A 21889-nucleotide genomic window follows, 5' to 3' on the forward strand; every position below is an offset into this window, starting at 1 on the left:
GACACAAGAGCCCTTGTAGAGTCCTCTTTTTAGGTTCTCCATCGGTAGGAGAAAATAACAGGCCAACCAGAGAATATTGAGAAGCAAAGCAGCTAGTAAGCCTGATCTTTATTGACTGTTGCAACAGGGGGCCCCCCCCCCACATGCAGGAGGAGGAGGAGGACCCCGAACAAAGGTGTGCCTGCCCTTATATAGACATTTTAAATTGCCTGCGCTGGAGCTCAAGACCACCCCTCCATACATCATACATACAACACAGAAGGGGTGTAACCCAAGACCACCCCCCAGATACATCATACCTACATCACAGAAAAGGCCGTCTACAACAGAAATCTGAGTGTTGTTGTTTTTCCTGTCTGGCAGGTTATCTGATAATGCCTTATCTGATTGCCTTTCCTGGTAGTCTGTCACCCTTTGAAATGGCTTCCTGCCTCTGGGCCTGGAGGCTCATCGCCCCTTTGAGGGGATCCCACCTGCCCTTCCCCCCTTTCTGCCCTTGACCTTTGACCTGTGGTAGGAATTTTATGGTCTTAGATATATGGTAATGTTCATAAGTGTACCAACACAAGCACATACATAGATCAGCACAGGAAGACCAGCCTGGAACCATTTTGATTCCTAAACTGAGCAAATGTTTTCTCTGCAAGGTCAAAATGGAAAAGACTCCCCATCGTCTTTTCCTTCACAAATCCTGTCTTAAGGTTACAGATAGGTAGCCGTGTTGGTCTGCCATAGTCAAAATAAAAAAATTCCTTTAAGGTGCTACTGGAAGGATTTTTTTTTTATCCTGTCTTAAAGGTTTGTCTGTGTTTGAATAGGGCGTGAGCCTGTGACCTGGCCCAGGAACTAAGTATTTATCACTACAAAAGACTGGCCAGGCTCCCCCAGGCAATCCAATCAAGGAACCTCCCAGACAGGAGATAAACAACAAACAACATTCAAATGTTCTGTTTAGACGGCCTTTTCTGTGATGTAGGTATGATGTATCTGGGGTAGTCTTGGACTCCAGGGAGGGAATTTCAAATGTCTGTATTGTAGCAGGAACCCCCCACCCCAATCATTCAGTTTGTACAAACTTCTCACACTCACACACTATCTGAAGAAGTGTGCATGCACATGAAAGCTCATACCAAGAACTAACTTAGTTGGTCTTTAAGGTGCTACTGGAAGGAATTTTTTTATTTTGACTATGGCAGACCAACACGGCTACCTATCTGTAACACTACATATGCCACACTTCTGTTATAAATTCATAGAAAAATCAACCATACATCGGATTTGCACTGTTCCATTTTTATTTTACTCCATATGACAAGGACTATCAAAGGGGTGTGTGGCTTGGTTCTGGTCAGCCATAATCCCTTCACCATCCCAGCACATCCACAGGAGCCCTGCCCAGTTGCTATGCCAACCCTGATGATCCCAGACAGAAGACAATCAGGATCACAAAGAACTTGCATATGGGAGTGGATTCAGCATGGACTGGAACAAAGGACAATGATCAGATCTTCCCTCTGGGGGCAGGAGACTGCAAACTCCCCTTTGTCTCCTGGAAGTGACTCATGGTCAGGGGGAAAGCCAGGTGACAGGACACTCAGGTTACCACCACAACTCCTCCCTCAACCCCTCCTTTCTGTGATGAAGGTATGATGTTTCTGGGGGTGGGCTTGATCTGCAGGGTGGCAATTTCAAAAGTCTTTATAAGGTCTTGCACACCATCTTCCTGGGTCTTTCCTCTCTCTTGCAAGTGAGGGGAACACCCTGTTGCAACAGTTCAATCAAGGCCAAGCCTACAGGCTGCTGTTTTGCTCCAAGTTATCCTGGTTGGCGTCTTTACTTTGTCCAAGGGAGCCCTCGGATTTCTCCGGCAACAGTATGAGGGCGGGCCCGCCTGGCCTGGGGGTCCTCCTCAGGGCCGAGCCCCCTCTGGCAGCACATCAACCAAGACCAGCCGCTTCGCTTCTCGGGATTCTCTGCTTGGCTCCGCCCTTTCCTCCTCCAATGGGAAGCCCCGAAGGGAGGAAGAGCAAGAGACCCCTGACCCCGCCACGCCCCGCCTTCCCTCCCGCAGGCCCAATGGAGACGCCCAGCAGGCGGGCCCTCCAGCCTGAAGCCCCAAGCGAGGCGGCCAATAGCGAGGCGGGGCGAGCCGGGCCTATCAGCGGAGGCGACCGCCGTTTGTTGACGCCGAGGGCTCCGCCCCGAGGAACCGCACCCCACCGCTCGTCCGCCCGTGGCCAATGGCGAGAGAGGGAGGGCGGGCTCCCCCCGCCACAGCGAGCCAATGGGCGGCGAGGACGCGGTCCGGCCAATGGGTTTCGGAGGAGGGCGGGGCTGGAGCGGGCCTGCGTCCAATGGCGTCGCGGCGGAGGCGGAGCAGCGCGCGGAAGCGGCCCTGAGCCCGGAAGGGAGCCGGTGGCGGCTCCGGCGGCGGCGGCGGCGAGGGGCGATGGCGGCGGCGGGGAGTCGCGCGGGCGGCGGGGCGGAGCTCGTGCAGCTGAACGTGGGCGGCCGGAGGCGAGTGGGGGGTGGGGTGGGCGTCGCCATGGAGACCGCCTGGCCACGCCCCCTTGACGGGGGGGGAGGGGAGGCCCTGGAAAGGCAGCCAAGGCGCTAGTCCTCAAGGCGGCCGGGGGAGGCGGGGCCCTTCTGCCCGCCCTGCGCTCACGGCCCGCCCTCCTCCTCCTCTGCAGGTTCAGCACCTCCCGCCAGACCCTCACCTGGATCCCGGATTCCTTCTTTTCCAGGTGCCCAGGAGGGGGGAGGGGCGGGGGGGGAAGAGCCCCTAAGGTCGCCCCTTATGGTGGGAGTGGCTGGGGAAACCCAGCTGGATGTACGTGGCGTTATTATTATCAATAATCATCATAATAATACTTATTATTTATACCCCACTCATCCGGCTGGGATTCCCTAGCCACTCTGGGCAGCACCCAGCAGATTAGAAACAGAATAAAACATCAGTCATTAAAAACTTCCCTAAACAAGGCTGCCTTCAGATGACTTCTAAAAGTCAGATTTATTTCTTTGATGTCCGGTGGGAGGGCATGCCACAGGGCGGGTGCCACCACCGAGAAGGCCCTCTGCCTGCTTCCCTGTAACTTCGCTTCTCGCAGTTGAAGGAACTGCCAGAAGGCCCTTGAAGGTGGACCTCAGTGTGCGGGCTGAGCAATGGGGGTGGAGACGCTCCTTCAGGTATACAGGACTAAGGCCATTTAGGGCTTTAAAGGTCAGCACCAACACTTTGAACTGTGCTTGGAAACATACTGGGAGCCAATGCAGATCTCTCAGGACCGGTGTTATGTGGTCCCGGCAGTCACCAGTCTAGCTGCCGCATTCTGGAGTAGTTGTAGTTTCCGGGTCACCTTCAAAGGTAGCCCCACGTAGAGCGCATTGCAGTAGTCCAAGCGGGAGATAACCAGAGCATGCACCACTCTGGCAAGACAGTCTGCGGACAGGGAGGGTCTCATCCTGCATACCAGATGGAGCTGATAAACAGCTGCCCTGGACACAGAATTGACCTGTACCTCCATGGACAGCTGCGAATCCAAAATGACTCCCAGGCTGCGCACCTTGGTCCTTCAGGGGCACAATTGCCCCTGAAGGACCAGGGTGTCCCCCCACCTGTTGTTGGAAGCTGCCTGTCTTCAGCATCCCTGGTCAGAAGGATGGGGCACAGGTTTGACTTAAAAACTAATACATTAAGGAGTAGCCCCATTGCAGGTATTTCTTGCGTGATGTGTGTGTTTGTGTAGCCCCACGTAGAGCACATGACAGTAGTCCAAGTCGCCCCATCCGCTCTGGTCCTTGAGGAAGGGGGAAGCCCAGGCATCTCTCCCCTGGACTTGGAGGCCTCGTCAAGCATTTTTGGGGGAGCACCAAGCAGCCTCCCCCCGAGGGTTGTTGCCCGGCCCCCAAGAGCTCCATTTCCTGGGTTGCCCTGCAGAGCTGCCTCTGAACAACCAAGGGTCTCCCTGGTGAGAGGAGAGGCCCCCTGTTCCTGACTCGTCCGCCTGGGCCACCTTGGGCGCAGGCCTTCAGGGTGGCTCTGCCTCTCCAGCCTCGCTTGCCTCACCTGCATCTGTTTGACTTGCAGCCTCCTCAGCGGACGGATCTCCACCTTGAAGGATGAAACGGGGGCGGTGAGTGGCTCTGAGCTCCTTTTCCTTGCTCTGTTCCTGGCGAGCGGGATGAGGGTGGCACACAGGGTGGCAGGAGGGGTAGATAACCTGGTGCCCTCTTGGACTGCAGCTCCCATCATCCCTGACCCCCCTAGCGAGGGGCTGATGGGAACTGGAGTCCAATATAGAATTTTAAAGGGGGAAGGGACCCCAAAGGGTCATCTCGTTCAGCCCCCTGCAGTGCAGGAGCAGCAGCTAAATCATCTCTGATGGGTAGCCGTCCAGCTTCTGTTTAAAAGCCTCCAATGAAGGAGAGTCTGCCTGCTTCCGAGGGAGTCTGTCCCTCTGCCAAATGGCTCTTGCTGCCAGAAAGTTCTTCCTCATGTCTGGAGGCCCCACGTTCCTTATCTGTGCTGTGAGGAATTAAGTGAAATGAGCACCCAGCACAGCTGCAGAATCACATCTGCCTAAGTGGGGAGAATGGGACTTCTTCCCCAAGAGCTTCTCTGGGCTTCGTTCCTGTGGAGCTTGTCTCAAGGCAGTCTTTTTCAAGACGGATGCAAGCATAAACAAGTTTTGATTGGTGGAATTGGCTCTACTACAGAACTCAATATTTTAGTAAGGCAACACTTTCGAACTCCCTCCCTGTTGACATCAGGCAAGCAGGATGATTGTCTTTTTGGCACCTGCTAAAAGCATTTTTGTTTAGACCAGCCTGTTGAGATGCTTAGAAAGTTGATGTGAGTTTTGATCTGTTTTTAGTCTGTTGTTAGATTCAGGTAGGTAGCCGTGTTGGTCTGACACTCGAAATAAATAAATAAATGTCCAGTAGCACCTTAGTTGGTCTCTAAGGGGCTAGTGGACTTTTTTTTTATTAATTTAGTCTATTGTTAGTTTAATGTTTTGAATGTCTTAAATGATTGTTGCTCATTTTTCTCAGTGATACTTTTATTATTTTATTTTTTGGAAAACTACTTTGAGGTTCTTTTGACAATACATTGTATATAAATGTTATGAAATAAATACATAAATTATAAGCTGACTCTGGCAGCAGGCCTCAATGGCAGCTGGGATGCTGCCCCCCCCCTTTTCAGCACACAAACTGTGTTTTTCTGTCTGCTACGCTGGCCTTCACCCCCCTTCTCACATCAGACTCTTTGAGCAGCTTCTCTTCCCAGGGCTGCAGTCGCCTTGCGTGCTTCAAAACATCAAATGGGGCTTAGTGAGCGGCTGAGGTGTGGCAGGCGAATCACTTGGTTCGGCTTTTTTGAGACACACTGCAAGCTGCCTTGCTGCAAGTCTTCAGCCAAACACCCCCTGTCTCTTTCCTCCTAGATCTTCATCGACCGAGACCCCGATATCTTTGCCCCCATCCTCAACTTCCTCCGGACCAAAGAGCTTGACATCAGGTGCGGTAGGAAGACCTCAGCAGCCTCTCTAGGCTGGGCAGGGAGCCGGGGGGCGGAGGGGGTCTGGGTTGGTGCTCTGCTCTTCTAGCACTTTCTACTGAGATTCCTTGGGAGGTCCAGCATTCTTTTCTCACAGTGGCTGACCAGATTATTGGAGGTGAATTTTCCCTGGTGGAGACTGATGTAAAATACTCAAACAAGAGTTTTATTATGGCTATACAAACACAAAGCATGTGGATGTTCTCTTTCTCAGGCAGTTGCAAACTGCAACATCTTCTCTCTTCATTCACATCACCAGCTGCGCCTAATTAGCCTGGAAAACCACACCCAGAACTCATAGAAAAAGTCCTTAAAGTAACTGTACCCTTCCCCTGTTTCGTTACGAATGATACCGAACACAGATGCCGCTTTTGGAAAACCCACAAGTGAAATCTGAGCCCTTTCCTCCTCCATGAATCTGTCCAGTCCTCTTGTAAAGCCATCCAGGCTGGTGGCCATCAGTTCCGCAGTTTAATTCTGCTGCGTGAAGAAGGTCTTGCTTTTCTCTGTCCTGAAACTCCCAGCCTTCAGCTTCGCTGCATCTCCAGGAGTTCTAGAGTTAGGAAAGACGGAAAACAACTTCTCTGTCCCCTCTTCTTCCAGGCCTCTGTCTTGCCACCTCTTTCTTGTCAGTTCTCTAAACAAAAAATAACGAATGCTTCAACCTTTCTTCCTAGCCCTCAGTTTCCCTCTGGCCTTTTTGGCGGATGGGATGGGTGTCTGCCATGCAAACTTGGGGGGCTGAGGCTCCCTGGTCACCTTTCGTTTTGTGCCCCCAGGAGGACCAACGTTTCACTGCTCCTGCACGAAGCGCAGTTCTACGGGATCACACCGCTAGGTATGCACAAAGGGGAATCCGACTGGCCTGGGCGGCACGTGGTTTGGTATTGTTTTTGCAAAGTCTGGATTTGGGGGTGGGGTGGGGCTTGCACCACGTTGTGGTCCCAAATAGTTGGTGCCTTGGTGATTTGTCTCTGCTCTCCCTGCTTTAATTTTCTGTTCCAGCCCCCCCCCCCCGCTGCACTCTGAGCCGCCTCCAGAGAGGCAGCAGGGCTGGGTGGGTGAGGGGTCTCAGTGCCCCCCAGGGTCAAAGGCCACGGTGGGCTGATCTGATCCTCTTCCTTGCTCCCCTTGTGTCCAGTGCGCCGCCTGCAGTTACGTGAGGAGCTGGAGCGCTCGTCCTGCGGGAGTGTCCTTTTCAACGGCTACCTGCCGCCACCAGGTAGGAGGCGGGGCACACCTGGGGAAGGGAGGGGGAGCTCTGCAGGACTTTGGATTTACCTATTTGTTCCATAAAAATTTCACACTGCTTGATTGATCAGTAACCCTCAAAGCAGCTTATGAAAGGATGAAACAATGTTATCAAGCAAAATCTACAATACTTTAAAACAGGGACGGCCAACTCCCAAGAGACTGCGACCTACTCACAAAATTAAAAACTGGCAGTTTTTTTAGGGGGTGCAGGGCTAAGATGTTGAGCTTTAGGGAAGGCAAAGTTGTTGAACTTCTTTGGGGGGAGCCAGTGATCTATCACAGAGGTCCAGTGATCTGCTGGTAGATCACGATTTACCTGTTGGACGTGCCTGCTTTAAAACATACAAAGCAGATTAAAACTTGCATTGATTTTATAAGCGCATGGAGGCAGGCTTGTCCAAACAGTGAATGGTTTTAGCGAGTGGCCAAAGGAGTGTCTGCCTGACGTCAAGGGGCAGGGAGTTCCAAAGTGCAGGTGCTGCCAGACTAAAAGATTGATTTCTTATAAACACGGAACAGGGATTATGTGGCAGTTCTGCCAGTTTAAGTGGTCAGGTGGGCACAAGGGGGTGAGGAGATCCTGCAGGTAAACTGGTCCTGAGCGGTCAAGGGCTTTGCGTGCTCATACAAACACCTTGAGCAGCCCGTGGCAAATGGGCAACCAGCGCTGACCTCTGAGCCCCAAAGGCGGGATGTGCTGGCCAGGCCCCCCTCGTGCTGCAGTAATTTGGGCTGGGGGTGGAGGTCCCGGTGCCCATGACTAAGGCTGGGGTGGCTCGGCCTCCCCCCGCCCTCTTGCTCAGCCATCCTCACCCCTCCTCCTCTCCTTCCCAGTGTTCCCTGCCAAACGGAGGAACCGCCACAGCGTCACGGGAGCACAGCTGGCAGCCCGCGTGGGGAACCTCTCGGAGCGGGGCCTGGTGCGCCGGAGCAACACCATGCCCCCCAACCTGGGGAATGCAGGGCTCCTGGGACGGCTGCTGGAGGAGAGGGCCTCAGCCACAGGTATGTGCCACCCCGGGGAGATGGGGGAAGAAGGGGCAGGGGCTGCCAGCAGGAGGGAGTTTGGGCCTGGGGGGGATCTCCCTTGCCCCACCCTCTCTGCTGTCAAATGGGGGCAACAACCAGGGAACTGCACACCTCCCATGTTCCCACTTTCGAGGTCAGTGGTTCCCCGAGTGGGTGGCATGGTCCTGTGGGGGGCAGTGTGGTATAGTGGTTAAGAGCGGTAGACTTGTAATCTGGGGAACCGGGTTCGCTCCCCCGCTCCTCCACCTGCAGCTGCTGGGTGACCTTGGGCCAGTCACACTTCTCTGAAGTCTCTCAGCCCCACTCACCTCACAGAGTGTTTGTTGTGGGGGAGGAAGGGAAAGGAGATTGTTATCCGCTTTGAGACTCTTTAGGCTAGTGATAAAGTGGGATATCAGATCCAAACTCTTCTCCAAACTCAACAAGGTATATACGTGTTGATCTATCCCATATGGGGTTAATCCCAGTGTCCTCAGTTGGCTGGAAGCTAACAAGGCATCCCTAGCTAAAAACTGCTCCAACGACAGAGGAAGTAAAAAACAGAGAGAGTGCTGCGTGCCTTGTCCTTTTGTTACCTGGACAGGTAAGGTCACGCCCACCTCTAGTATGTCCCAGCCAGGAGGAAACAGGAAGTTGTCAACTGGCTGGTCCAAACATCCCCTTGCATGTCCACTCTAGCAAACCAGGAATGTTGTACTTGACTGCTACTTAGGTGTCACATCCCACATGCGTCCCAAATGGGGCATCTTTATCCCCTGGGCTGGGGAGCTGGCCTGTGGTGTTCCCAGTTCCCCTTTTCCACTGGCCCCGGGTGCCAGAAGGGGGGTGTCCCACAAGGGAACAGCCAGGAAGGCGAGGGGGCCTTGCTCAGCGTCTCTCTTTGTGCCCATCTCTTTCCTCCAGGAGGGACGGGCGACCCTGGCGTGGTGCGTCTGGTCTGTGGGCACCACAACTGGATTGCGGTGGCCTTTGCTCAGTTCTTCGTCTGCTACCGGTGAGTGGCCCTCTTGGGCATGGGGAGGCAAACGAAGGCCCGGGGGTCAGATCCAGCCCAATCGCCTTCTCATTCCGGCCCATGGACGGTCCGGGTATTGGCGTGTTTTTACTTGAGTAGAATGTGCCCTTTTATTTAAAACACATCTCTGGGTAATTTGTGGGGCATAGGAATTTGTTCATTCCCCCCCCAATGTAGTCCGGCCCCCCACAAGGTCTGAGGGACAGTGGACCGCCCCATGCTGTAAAGGTTTGCTGGCCCCTGCTCTTGGGCCTCCCCAGCCCAGAGGATGGTCCCAGAGCCCCCTCCTTCCCAGCCCGCTGCCTGACTGCTCTCTCTGCCCCCCAGGATGAAAGAGACGTCTGGCTGGCAGCTGGCCTTCTGCAGCCCCCGGCTGGACTGGGTCATTGAGCGGTTGGCGCTGAACGCCCGGGTGCTGGGGGGCTCCCTGGGGGACAGCGACAAGATGGTGGCGGCCGCCTCCTGCAGCGAGATCCTCCTCTGGGCTCTGCAGCCCGACGGGAACGGCACAGAGATTGGTGAGGCCTGGCAGCCCCTGCGGGGGTCGCCTCAGGGTGGGACCAGGCAGCCTCCGGTTGGGGGAGCTCACAGGCGCTGCCCAGGGCCAGGTGGAATGGCCCCTCCGATGGACACTTAGGTCCAGCCTGGGGGAGTTTCAGCCCCCAAGCCCTGCTGCCCCCTGGCATTGCCCAGCCCCAAGCCCAGTTGGCTCCCAGTCCTGGGGTCTAGCAGCTGATGTGGGGATAGCCACTGGGTTAGATGTCTCCCCCCTCCAAGGCTGGATAGCGATATATCATTTTAATATCATCTTCATTTAGACCATAACATGCTGTAAATTGTTTCATAAGAGTATACATTTTAAGTAGATGGATAAAGGTTTCTGTTTGATTTATCTTATCCTCAATTTTGCCTGGGGAGGGGGCACCAGGAAGGTGTTTGTCCTCTCATTGGTACATGTCTCTTCGAAATTTCCTTTCTTGCAGTGCCTCTCTGTGTTGCTCACATCCCACAAACACTGATCTCCCGTGAGACCTTTAAAAGGGGGCTGGGAGGGTCTGTAGGTGCCCCAAAGGCTACCCCTCCTGCCTCTGGAGGTTGTGGGGAGGCCCCCCTTGTGCCTTTCATGCCCCACTTTGGGACTTCCCCTTTGGCCCTCGTCTCCTGGTCTGCTCCAGTGGGAATGTTCCTCGGACGCTCTCTCTTTCCTTCTAGGTGTCTTCCACCTGGGAGTCCCCGTGGAGGGTCTGTTCTTCGTGGGCAGCCAGCTCATCGCCACCAGCCACACGGGGAAGATTGGCGTCTGGAACGCAGTCACCAAACACTGGCAGGTGGGCAGGCGGTCCAGCACCCGGTCTCTGGCTGAAGGGTGGCAGGGGCTGCGGCTGGAAGCCACCTCCAGAGCTTGTCAGCAGCATCTGGTCGGGGGAGAAAAAGGTGGTTGCTGGGAGGTGGGGGGGGGCACAGAACAGAGCCAAGGGTCTCGGGGTCTCGGCTCCTCTGGAGTACCATGTGTAGTTTCTGGGGTGACCCTAAGCAGGTCAAGTCTCCCCCCCCCAAAAAAAAGTGTCTATTGATATATTTATTTTGTGAATTGTTCCCCATGGCTTCTCCTGTGGGAATGTTCAGGGTAGCCGGAGAGGATATATTGTTTATTAGTACCCTTTCTAACCTGCACTAGCAAGTTTCTTTACTTAGCAGAGTTACATTCCCCTTTTTACATGCCCAGCAGATGGCTGGTTGCAGGCTCGTGTGAGCCTCTCACTATTATACAATTCAGCCTGTCTCAGGTTGAATTGCACGTTCCTGGTAAGTTCCCTTGAATCCCTCTTAAAAGAATAAAGACGCCACAATCTTATTCAAAGTCAATAAAAGAAGTTTAGGCACATCAGTTCACAGTTGGATCCCTGAAGGCAGACTTAGTTACAAATATGTACATGTGGATCTCTACGCCATATGGGGGAATGATCACAGTGCTTCTGCTAGCTGAGAGCCAGCAGAGCAGTCCTAGCTAGAATCTGGTCAAATGAAGAAGGAAGTCATAGAGAGAGAGGTGTGCTGCGTAACTCGTCCTTTTGTTACCTGCACAGGTGAGGTCACGCCCACCTTCTATCACATGCAAAGGAAGGATGCTCCAGCCAGGAGGAAGAGGAAGTTTTGACTGGCTGGACCAAACATTCCCTCGCATGTCTTCTCTAGCATTGCAAGGAATGTTATACTTGACTGTCTCTCATGGATCACATCCCACATTTCCCTCACCTCATCCACAGCCTCACAGGTGCATCACTGCGGCTGTCCTCCTTTGGCTTCCCATTTGCTGTCCTCAAAATAGAACCAGAGAATCGAAAAGTGGAAAGGGAACCCGAGGGCCCCCTAGCCCAACCCTCTGCAATGCAAGGATTGCAGCTAGAACACCCACGACAGAGAGCCACTCGACCTCTGCCTCAAGCCCGTCCCCTTCCCAGGTGGTCCCTTCCACTGTCAAATGGGTCTTCCCAAAGTTCTTCCTAAGAGACAGTCTGAATCTCCTTTCTTGCAACTGGAAGCCATTGGTCAGGTCCTTCCCCTGGGGCAGCAAGAAACAAGGCCTTCAGAGATTTGGAGAGGGCTGTGAGCTTGCCGCCCGCCTCCTGTTCGCCTCCCAGTTCTTTTTCTGACTGCTCTCCCCCTCCCTCCGGCCCCCACAGACTCAGGACATGGTCCCCATCAACAGCTACGACGCGGCCGGCTCCTTCTTGCTCCTGGGGTGCAACAACGGGTCCATCTACTATGTAGGTGAGTGATGGCACGGAGGTCTCCTCCAGCCCTTTCCAGGGCCAACGGGGAGCCCGTGCTTTCTGCATGGAGGGAAGAACGAGGGCCAGGCAGGCAGGGCACCCAAACTCCACGCGGTTTCTCCTCTCTGCTGAGACCACATAACTACGGTCCTGAGAGACCTACATTGGCTCCCAGGATGTTTCCAAGTACAATTCAAAGTGTTGGTGCTGACCTTGAAAGCCCTAAACGACCTCAAAGGCCCAGTAGACCTGAAGGAGCGTCTCCACCTCCATCGTCCAGCCCGGACACGGAGGTCCAGCTCCAAGGGCCTTCTGGTGGTTCCCTCACTGCAAGAAGTGAGGTTACAGGGAAGCAGACAGAGGGCCTTCTCGGTAGTGGCGCCCGCCCTGTGGAACATTCTCCAATCAGATGTCAAAGAAATTAACAACTATCCGACTTTAGAAGACATCTGAAGGCAGCCCTGTTTAGGAAAGGTTTTAATGACTGATGTTTTAATGTATTTTTAATTTTTTGTTGGAAGCCGCCGAGAGTGGCTGGGGAAACCCAGCCAGATGGGCGGTGTACAAATAATAAATTTTTATTATTGTCCACTTAGATGTGCAGAAGTTCCCACTGCGCATGAAGGACAACGACCTCCTGGTGACGGAGCTCTATCGCGATCCCTCAGAGGATGCCATCACCGCCCTCAGTGTCTACCTGACGCCCAAGAGCAGTAAGGGACTCTCCTCCCCGCCCCCCGCCCCATCTTTGCCTTCAGAGCTGGGCAAGGGGGGTCTGAGCAGCTAGCCCTTCTGCCCCCTTCTCCTCTACTTGCTTCAGCAGTGTAGCCCCCCCCCCGGGGGGCCATCTAGTCCAACCCCCTGCAATGCAAGATCATGTATGGCAGGTGCCCATCCAACCTCTGCTTAAAAACCACCACCTCCCCTTCCCAAAGAGCTCCGGCTGTCAGGAAGGTCTTCCTAATGTTTGGTCAGATTGGACCATGGAGCCCCTGGGGTTCCCTTCCAACTCTGCGATTCTGTGGCTCCATGACTCTGGAATCTCCTTTATTGCCTTTTGAATCTGTTGGTTTGTAACGACCAATTAGCTTCTTTTAATCTGTTTAGGTCTTTAACGTAGATGAGACCCACTACACCCTAGGAAAGCTCAAGTCACCCTCAGACAATCAGTATTGGATTTTCTCTGTAATATTGCTTTATTGATTCATAAGTAATTCACCTGTCAAGACAAGGAATACGGACTCAACCAGACATCCATTCATACTCGCCAGTCTTCACTCTTCTCTGAATTGATCAGGTTCAGTAAGAGCCACGGGTGACACAAACGACAGCGCTGTCAAATGTCTGGCACATAACTTAGGCTGGAGGGCTTTGCCATATATACACCTCATTGTTCATCTGATGCTTGGCATTGCGCAACTCCTTACTCCTTGCTTTTGGCATCTCACATCCTTGTCCTTGGCATCGTCTCACAACTCTTATCTTACCAGCGCTGAGGTCCTTCTGGCGGTTCCCTCATTGCAAGAAGTGAGGTTACAGGGAATCAGACAGAGGGCCTTCTCGGTGGTGGTGCCTGCCCTGTGGAACTCTCATCGGATGTCAAGGAAATACATCTGAAGGCAGCCCTGTTTAGGGAAGTTTTTAATATTTAATGCTGTATTGTTTTTAACACCTGATTGGGAGCCGCCCAGAGTGGCTGGGGAAACTCAGCCAGATGGGCGGGGTATAAATAATAAATTATTATTATTATTATTATTATTATTATTATACCTCAAAGGTCATGTTGTGTATCCCATCTCCATGCCTCCTTGTATGTGCTGTTCTCGTACCGTTCCCAGCACACACTGTTTTTGCCAAAACATCACGATGTCTTCTGCATTCCATTAGCGCTTTTACAACACAGTTCACGGACAGTTCCCTGACAGTTCCAAGACTTCGCGTCCATTTTGCGGTGTTCTTCAGCCATCTTTAGGCCCATACAAACCATACCATTCGTCACAGGTTCGAGTCCTGCCCTCCAGAGAAGGAGGATACAATCTTGTTCTGCGTACAGCCCTTCAGATATTTGAAGATGACTCTCCTGCCATCTCTCCGTGTGCCCTTTCCCAGGCTAAGCATCCCCAGCGCCCTCGGCTGTTCCTCGGAAGGCTTCCAAACCCTCCTTGAGCTGTGTCCTGGAGTCCCCTGCCCCACACCATCCAGCAAAGCCCCCCAGTCGCAGCCTGGTGGGCACCCCCCTCCGGGTCCCCATCACCCAGGGGCCGCAGTGAGCATTGAAGTTTGGGTGACCCCGAGGCGCTTCCTTGTCTCCCAGGCAACAGCGGCAACTGGATAGAGATAGCCTACGGCACCAGCTCCGGCACGGTCCGCGTCATCGTCCAGCACCCGGAGACGGTCAGCTCGGGGCCCCAGCTCTTCCAGACCTTTGCCGTCCACCGCAGCCCCGTCACCAAGGTGATGCTCTCCGAAAGACACCTCATCTCAGGTACCGGGGAGGGGAGAGGGCGGCCGCGGGGGGATGAGGCAAGGTGGCTGTTTAGCTTAGGGAAAAGGAGAGGAAGAGGCAAGCAGATGGAAGGGTCTCAAACAGGGGTTGGCAAGGTTTGCCGGCCAGGGGCCGGATCATTCCCACAGAGATTGTCCGTGGGCCAGAGTGGCGCAGTGCAACGCTGGAAATCGCGTCTGCACATGCCCAGACTCCGGAAAGCGCACCTGCGCAGGCACAGTTTATGGCGTCTGGACATGCGCAGATGTGACTTTTGGTATCTTGCCCCACCCTCCGGCCCTAGGAGTCCTCATAAGGGAGCTGTTCCTGGAGGAAGGACTGTGAGGGGAGAGACTGCATCAGGCAAGGCCTCTTTCCACCTGCCTTGCTCCACCCTCTGCTGCTCAGTGTGTATTGTATTGTTTTATGTACTGTGGCTTGCCGTTGTTTTATTGATTATAGTTTAGATATTATTGTAACTGTTGAGTGGATTTCTGTTTAACTTTTGTATGTTGATATTTTTATTTTATACTATTCTAATTGATTGTTGAATGTTACTTTTTTGAGGTAGGCTGCCTATTTTAAAGTTATGTTTTATGATCACATTTTTGTATTGCATTAGATTGCTGTAAGATGTACATTTTTTGTTTCTTCAGCTTGTAAACCACCTTGAGTAGTGTAAGATAGAAAGGCGGTATACAAATTCAAAATGATGATGATGATGGTATCTGCGCATGTGCAGATGTGATTTCAGGCGTCGCTTGGCGAGTCCCTGCACTGGTTTAGCGCAGCACGTGGGGGACTCCTGAGTGGGCGGCTCAGTTTGGGGGCAGCTCAGGGGCCAGTAAAATGGTCTTTGTGGACCACATCTGGCCCATGGGCCGCACATTGCCACCCCCTGCTCCTTCCCCCACGCCTCTCCTCTCTCCTCCCCAGTCTGCGCTGACAACAACCACGTCCGCACGTGGACCGTGACTCGCTTCCGCGGCATGATCTCCACGCAGCCCGGCTCCACCCCGCTGGCCTCCTTCAAGATCCTCGCTCTGGAGTCGGTGGACGGGCACGGGGGCTGCAGCGCCGGCACTGACATTGGCAAGTGGGGGCTGGCCGGGGGGGGGGAGAGAGAGAGGGTTGGGCTCCCCGCCATCGCCTTGCCAGGCCTGTGACCCCCCTCCCCTCTCTCTTGCAGGCCCCTTTGGGGAGCGGGACGACCAGCAAGTCTTCCTGCAGAGGGTGGTGCCAGACGCCAGCAAGCTCTACGTGCGACTCTCCTCCACGGGCAAGAGGTGGGTCAAGGGAAGCCCTCCTTGGCGCAGCAGCAGCAGCGCAGAGATCACCTGTGGAACTCCCTCCCCCAGGAGGCAGGGACCAAGCAGGGTGGCTTGGGAAGAGGGCCGGACAGATTCACCGAGGAGGAGAGGGCTATCGAGGGCCCCTTGCCGGGACGGCTCTGTTCTGCCCTCCACGGTCGGAGGCAGGGATGCATCTGAGTCGCAGTTGCTGCAAAACACTGGAGGGGAGAGGGAGACTCGGGCTCAGATCCCATGAGTACGGTTTTGCGGGGACAGGATGTAGGCGGGTGTGGGGGACTCCCTGGTCCTGAATGGGGTAACTGTGCCCCTGAAGGACCAGGTGCGCAGCCTGGCAGTCATTTTGGACTCACGGCTGTCCATGGAGGTGCAGGTCCATTCGGTGTCCAGGGCAGCTGTCTGCCAGCTCCACCTGGTACGCAGGCTGAGACCCTCCCTGCCCACAGACTGTCTCGCCAGAGAAGGGAGGTTACAGGAACCAGGCAGAGGGCCTTCTCGGTGGTGGCATCCTCCCATCAGATGTCAAGGAAATAAGCAACCATCTGACTTTTAGAAGACATCTGAAGGCAGCCCTGTTTAGGGGAGTTTTTAATGACTGATGTTTTAATGTATTTTTAACCTTCTGTTGGGAGCCACCCAGAGTGGCTGGGGAAACCCAGCCAGATGGGCGGGGTATAAATTATTTATTATTATTATTATTATTATTATTATTATTATTATTATTATTATCCTCCTCTGGTTGGTCTCTGTGAGAACAGTATGCTGGCCTAGATGAGCCAGCCTCTTCCTCTGTTCTTACGGAGCCTCCAGGTCCAGAGGCAGTCTACCTGGATTCCTAGCGTCTTAGGGGTGTTTGGAGTCTGGACTGGATAGGCCCCCTTTGTCCCTGACCCCTTCTTTCTCCTCCCCCCTTCCCTCCGCAGGATCTGCGAGGTGCGCTCTGTCGACGGCTCCCCCATCACGGCCTTCGCGGTGCAGGAGTGCGAGGGCTCCAGCCGCATCGGCTCCCGCCCCCGCCGCTACCTCTTCACCGGCCACACCAACGGCAGCCTGCAGATGTGGGACCTCACCACTGCCATGGAGGTGGTGGGCCAGCCGGCAGGTGAGCCAGGCGGGGCGGGGGGCAGCCCCCCACAGGAGGGCCCAGGAGCTGCCTTGGTGCCTGTCACGTGGGGAGGAATCAACTCAAGAGCCACGTGGGGGTCTGGAGGCTGGGTGCCATGGCCAGGTTCTGGCCCTCTCTTGCTTCCTCTCTGGGCTGGGGCTTTTCTCGTAGAGTTTGAAGAGCCCCCCCAGGGGTCATCTGTCCCAACCCCTTGCAATGCAAGGAGCACAGCTCTAGAATCCCTGACAGGCAGCCCCCCAACTTCCAAGGAGAGTCCATTGCGCGGCCAGGGGGCACACGCAGCCCCCGGAGTGGGACAGACCTCTCTGGGCATCTTCCTGATGAAGCGCAGCCTGGGACATTCACAAATCAGTCCCAGTGCACACCAGCAACGGATATCAAAAGACGTGCGCATGCTTGCTCAGCAGAGTATAGCAGAAACAAACGTGGAGCATGAGTGTAGCATTCTAAGGGATTTATTAAGCAACATATACAAGACAAAGCAAGCATGGCGTCCTCTCACTTCCCCCAGAGAGAGAGAATAAAGAAAAGTACAAAAGGACAGCACAGCGGAAGAGAGATAAGACTGACTTCCGTTCTCACACTTTCCAAGCCTAGAAAGTAAACACACACGTGATGTAACAATCACACATCTAGCAACGGAGGAGTGGAATTCTAACACTCCCGAGATCACAGTCATGTAATTGTCTTCTCTGGCAATCCCTCATAGCTGAGTAAGATTGTCTTCCATGAACACGGCCTTAACAATGAGTCCGTAAGTGACTGTGGAGGCCAATTCTGGATCCACGCGTCCTTCCACAGTGGGGACATTGGTTCCTGGATGGGAGTTGATCCCGGTGTGGATTTGCCAAGCGTGCCTTCCTCTTCGCACGTTTCTCCCTTGTGTCCTGAGTTCGAGTGTCTTCAAAGCCCAGGACACCTTTGGTCAAGGCTGTTCTCCAACTGGAGCGCTCGCAGGCCAGTGTTTCCCAGTTGTCAGTGTTTATAACTACATTTTTAAAGATTTGCCTTGAGAGAGTCTTTAAACCGCTTTACTTGATCACCAGCATTACGCTTTCCATTTTAAAGTTCGGAATAGAGTAGTTGCTTTGGAAGACGGTCATCAGGCATCCGCACAACATGACCAGTCCAACAAAGTTGGATGTTGTAGAGTTGGAAGAGACCCCCAAGGCAAGGGTCTTCTCGTTCTGCCCCCTGCAATGGAGAAATCTCCACTCAGGCATCCAGGCAGATGACCGTCCGACCTCTGCTTAAAAACCTCCGAGGAAGGAGAGTCTGCCGCCACCTCCTGAGGGAGCCTGTTCCACCGTCAAACTTCTCTTTCCCTCAGAAAGTTCTTCCTGATGTTGAACCGGAAGCCCCTTCCCTGTGACCTGAAGCCACAGGTTCGAGTCCTCCCCTCCAGAGCGGGAGGAAACCAGCTCGTTCCCTCTTCTGTGGGGATCTCCTCTCAGTCTCCTCTTTTCCAGGCTAACCCCCCTCCCCACCTACTTCAGCCGTTCCTCCCCAGGGTTACTTTCCTGCAACGGCTGTGCCACACACCAGCCCCTGGCACAGGCAGGCTGATCACTTGCGGGGCCCATAAATTCCTCCTTCCATCTCTCCCCCCCCCCTTTTCCTGCCTTCCTCAGACGCGGGGGGTCTCTCGGAGGAGGAACTTCTGCAGGAACTGGAGCAGTGTGACTTGGCTCTCTCCCACTCCCTTGAGGCCCACCCGGCCAGGCCTTTGGCTCCCGCCAGTGCTCCTTGGACCGCCAGCACCAGGTAGAGATTGGCACTCTGCGGGGAGGGAGGGAGGGAGGGCGGAGAAATCCGACCCCCAGCCCAGCCTCCTTGCCGAGGGCTCACAAGTCCAGGCTAGCGGCTCTTCCCGAGGGGCAGTGGAGGGCAGCTGCACTCCCATGGGTCACTCGCTCTGCGTGGCATCTTCCTGAGCAAGGCATACCGAAGAGGCCCAGCCTGGTGGCTTCGGAAGAGGGCGGCACAAATTCATGGAGGGGGAGAGGGCAAAGGATGGCTGGCTGTGCTGGGCCTCTTCTGACGGCTGGTTGCTGGAAACCTCAGGAGGGAAGGGGACTCCTGTCTTCAGGTTTTCCTTAATGGGCATCTGGTTGGCAGAGGCATACCCCTTGCCTTACCCTTGGCAAGGAGATGTCTCGGTGCCTCTGAAGCCAGGAGAGACCATGGAGAGGAAACTCAGCCAGTTTGCTGCTTCGGGTGGCCTTGGCCAGCCTCACCCCCCCCCCCCTTGGTGTGCCCCGCTTGCTGGACCCGAGGGGCTCCCCTTGGCCTCATCCAGCTGCCAGGCTCTTCCTGTGGAGACCTCTTGTGATAGCAGATCCTCTCTGCCCAGGAACAGTCTACCTCTGAATACCAGATAATGGGGAACAGCAGGGGGATGCTTCCACCCTCGGGTCTTGCTTGGGGGGTTTCCCTTGTGAGAGGAGGAGGCTGGGCGAGATGAGCCCTTGGCCTGATCCTGCAGCCAGGCCCTTCTCACGCCCTCCTGGCCCTCCCTCAGGGGACTGTAGCCTTCATGGGCGCAGATTATATCTATATAAGGTTCGTTAAATTTCTCAAATATTTTCACAATAACCTTCAAATCAAATAGTTATATCATTTCGTAGGTTGACTTCCCACCCTCACTTCCACCGTGTTTATACTCAAATCTTTTTTACTGCATTATTTATTACACTTATTTTGTCATTTTTCTTCTGCTGCTTTTATCTCAAATCCTGCCCACAATTTCATTTGGCAGTAATATTTTTTCAAGATAGTCCGCAAAAGGCCTCCATTCGTCTATAAAAAGTTCCTCACTTAGTTCTCTTCATTTCACTGTCAGCTTTGCCATTTCTGCAGAGTCCGTTACTTTCAGAAGCCGCTTTTCCTTCGTTGCAACCTTTTCTTCTTTCCATTTCTGCACATACAATATTCCAGCTGCTGTTGCCACATACCGTATTTTTCGCTCCGTAAGACACACTTTTTTCCTCCTGTCTGTGCGTCTTATGGAGCAAATGCGTGGTCCTTGGAGCCGAATTGCCCAGGGGCAAAAAACAGATCATGCTTTTTTTTTTTTTAAAGAGGGAAGTGAGTGTTGAAACAAAGCTGCTGATCAGCAAGCGATCGGGTGGGAAATAAGGGGTGCTAGAGATAAAGGAGGCTGCCTGGGAGAGGGGAGGTAAAGACAGCAAACTTGCAAGGAGAGGAGACAGGAAGACTAAAGCAATGAGGAGAGAAATTAGAAAAGGAGGAGCAAAAAACTTCTCCAGCTAAGGAAAAGGCATTAAGGCAAACAAGAGGGAAGGGGTGTTGAAACAAAACCGCTGAGCAGCTGATCAGCAAGCGATCAGAAGGGAGATAAGGGACTCTAGAGATAAAGGAGGCTGCCTGGGAGGGGAGAGGTAAAAGCACATAGATCCTCAGGATTTTTGCATTGGGTCGCCCCAAATTCACCATCAGATCACATAGCATGTCCATGGCTACAGCCTGCACCAAAAAAACCTCACAACCAATGTTGCATGTGGCCGAAATGGCGCAAAAACGTGGTTACAAAGCACGGATCCACATGGATCCTCAGGATTTTTGCATTGGGCTACCCCAAACTCACCATCAAATCACATATCATGTCTGTGGCCACAGCTTGAACCACAAAAATCATACATCCACTGTTTCGTTCAGAACATTTTTTTTCTTGTCTTCCTCCTCTAAAAACTAGGTGTGTCTTATGGTCAGGTGCGTCTTATGGAGCGAAAAATACGGTCACATAAATAGCTTCGTCCTCTTCTTTGGAGCTTCTGGTCTTTGGGGAGCGACCCATTTTAACACCTTCTTCCTTTCATTCCAGAGCATTCCTCATAACCTGCCTTTCCTGCTTCTTCCTCCCCAGCAGCCTCCAGTGCCAAGACTCGGGCGGCCCCCGGGACAAGGCGGCCAGGGGCTCCCCGGCCCCCGCCTGCCGCTTCGGCCGCGAGAACCCTCCCCCCCTGGACTCCCCCCACCTGCAGCGCGGAGACCCGGACCGCCGGCGCCTGAGCGGGAACTTTGTGGAGCGCTGCCAGGAACTTGCCCGCTCCTCTGGACTGGCCCAGCCGGACCCCCGGTGGATCCCCAGGGAGCAGCAGGGGGCCAAGGCCAGGCGTGGCAGCGGGGGCCCTGCTGGCGGGGGGGCCACAGCGGCCCCGAGACCCCCCAGCCCAAGCCCCAAGCCCGGCGAGCCCCCCCTCCCGCTGGCCCCGTCCAAAGTGCGGCTCAGCGAGACCTCCTTCTGACCCTCCCCCAAAGGAGGCGTCTCTTCGACCAAAGACCCCCGTGCAGCCGGGGGGGGCAGCCATTGCTTCCGGCCTCCTGCACCGCCATGGGGAGGAGCGCAGGGCTGGCCTCTGAGCCCTCCTCTTCCTCCTGCCCCCCCCCAAAAAACGCTTGCACCTCCCTCCCCAAGTGACTTCCAGTCCTCTCAGGGTCTCCTTGCCCCCTTCTCCCCCGGCGCTGGCTGCTTTTCTCCCCAGCCAGGGATTTTGCACAGGTCTGCAGCAGCATCCATTGGAGGACCCTTCTCCTCCTCCATGGGGAAGGCCCAGGGGGTGGGGGGTGGCTGTTGTCTCCCTCCCCCCCCCGCCCCCCATTGACAAGCCAAAGCTCAATAATGCCTCTCTTTTTTGTATCAGTCTGAGACTGGCCATGCAATAAAATGTGTTGGGGGGGGGCTGGAGAAAGGAAGAAGAAATAAAAGAAAAAGAAGGAATTCCAGCTTCAGAATACCTCCTTGTTTATTGTTACATTCATAGCAGGCAGAGGGCCTTCTCGGTGGTGGCACCCGCCCACCAGATGTCAAGGAAATAAACAACTATCTGACTTTTAGAAGACCTCGGAAGACAGCCCTGTTTAGGGAAGTTCTTATGTTGGATGTTTTATCATGTTTTTAGTATTCTGTTGGGAGCCGCCCAGAGTGGCTGGGGAGGCCCAGCCAGATGGGTGGGGTAATAATAATAATAATAATAATAATAATAATAATAATAATAATAATAATAATAATAAATTAATAAATAATAAATAATAAAATAAAAAACTTTATTTATATCCCGCCCTCCCCAGCCGAAGCCGGGCTCAGGGTGGCTAACAACAATAAAATAGTACAACATTCTAAACATTCTAAATAAATTATAATCCTTATTTTATTATACCCCCCCTTTTCCTCCAAGGGGGCCCACGTGGTTCTCTCCCCCTCCTTCAGCCCTGCGAGGCACGCCAGGCTGAGACAGACCCAGCTGCCCCCCCCCAAGGTCCCCCAGGTGTTTGGCTGAAGGGCTAGATTTGAACCCTGGTCCCCCAAG

General features: G+C 54.0%; 1 protein-coding gene across 2 annotated transcripts; it reads left to right on the plus strand.

The window, feature by feature from the left end:
* Nucleotides 1-2390: 2390 nt before the first annotated feature.
* SHKBP1 (SH3KBP1 binding protein 1) lies at nucleotides 2391-21421 on the plus strand. Of its 2 annotated transcripts, none has more exons than XM_082231061.1 (18): nucleotides 2391-2517; nucleotides 2694-2747; nucleotides 4094-4139; nucleotides 5454-5527; nucleotides 6346-6404; nucleotides 6708-6788; nucleotides 7655-7825; nucleotides 8753-8843; nucleotides 9192-9382; nucleotides 10077-10192; nucleotides 11549-11636; nucleotides 12235-12351; nucleotides 13953-14123; nucleotides 15060-15215; nucleotides 15313-15409; nucleotides 16357-16535; nucleotides 18191-18323; nucleotides 20446-21421. In XM_082231061.1, the coding sequence occupies exons 1-18, from the start codon at nucleotides 2450-2452 to the stop codon at nucleotides 20825-20827; spliced, it is 2274 nt and encodes a 757-aa protein (XP_082087187.1). In that variant the 5' UTR covers nucleotides 2391-2449; the 3' UTR covers nucleotides 20828-21421. The 2 variants fall into 2 exon arrangements, with proteins under 2 accessions (XP_082087187.1, XP_082087188.1); XM_082231062.1 differs by having other exon boundaries at nucleotides 20449-21421.
* Nucleotides 21422-21889: the final 468 nt, after the last annotated feature.

This window comes from Podarcis vaucheri (genome assembly GCF_965113315.1).
Source record: "Podarcis vaucheri genome assembly, chromosome: 7".
NCBI lineage: Eukaryota > Metazoa > Chordata > Lepidosauria > Squamata > Lacertidae > Podarcis > Podarcis vaucheri.

What these genes read in the sequence shown, in the direction of transcription:
- SHKBP1 (XM_082231061.1), top strand. Translation starts at nt 2,450, where the DNA reads ATGGCGGCGGCGGGGAGTCGCGCGGGCGGCGGGGCGGAGCTCGTGCAG. An exon ending in TGAAGGATGAAACGGGGGCG is followed by an intron (nt 4,140 to 5,453) that starts GTGAGTGGCTCT and finishes CTTTCCTCCTAG; the next exon opens with ATCTTCATCGACCGAGACCC. An exon ending in CCTTGGACCGCCAGCACCAG is followed by an intron (nt 18,324 to 20,445) that starts GTAGAGATTGGC and finishes CTTCCTCCCCAG; the next exon opens with CAGCCTCCAGTGCCAAGACT.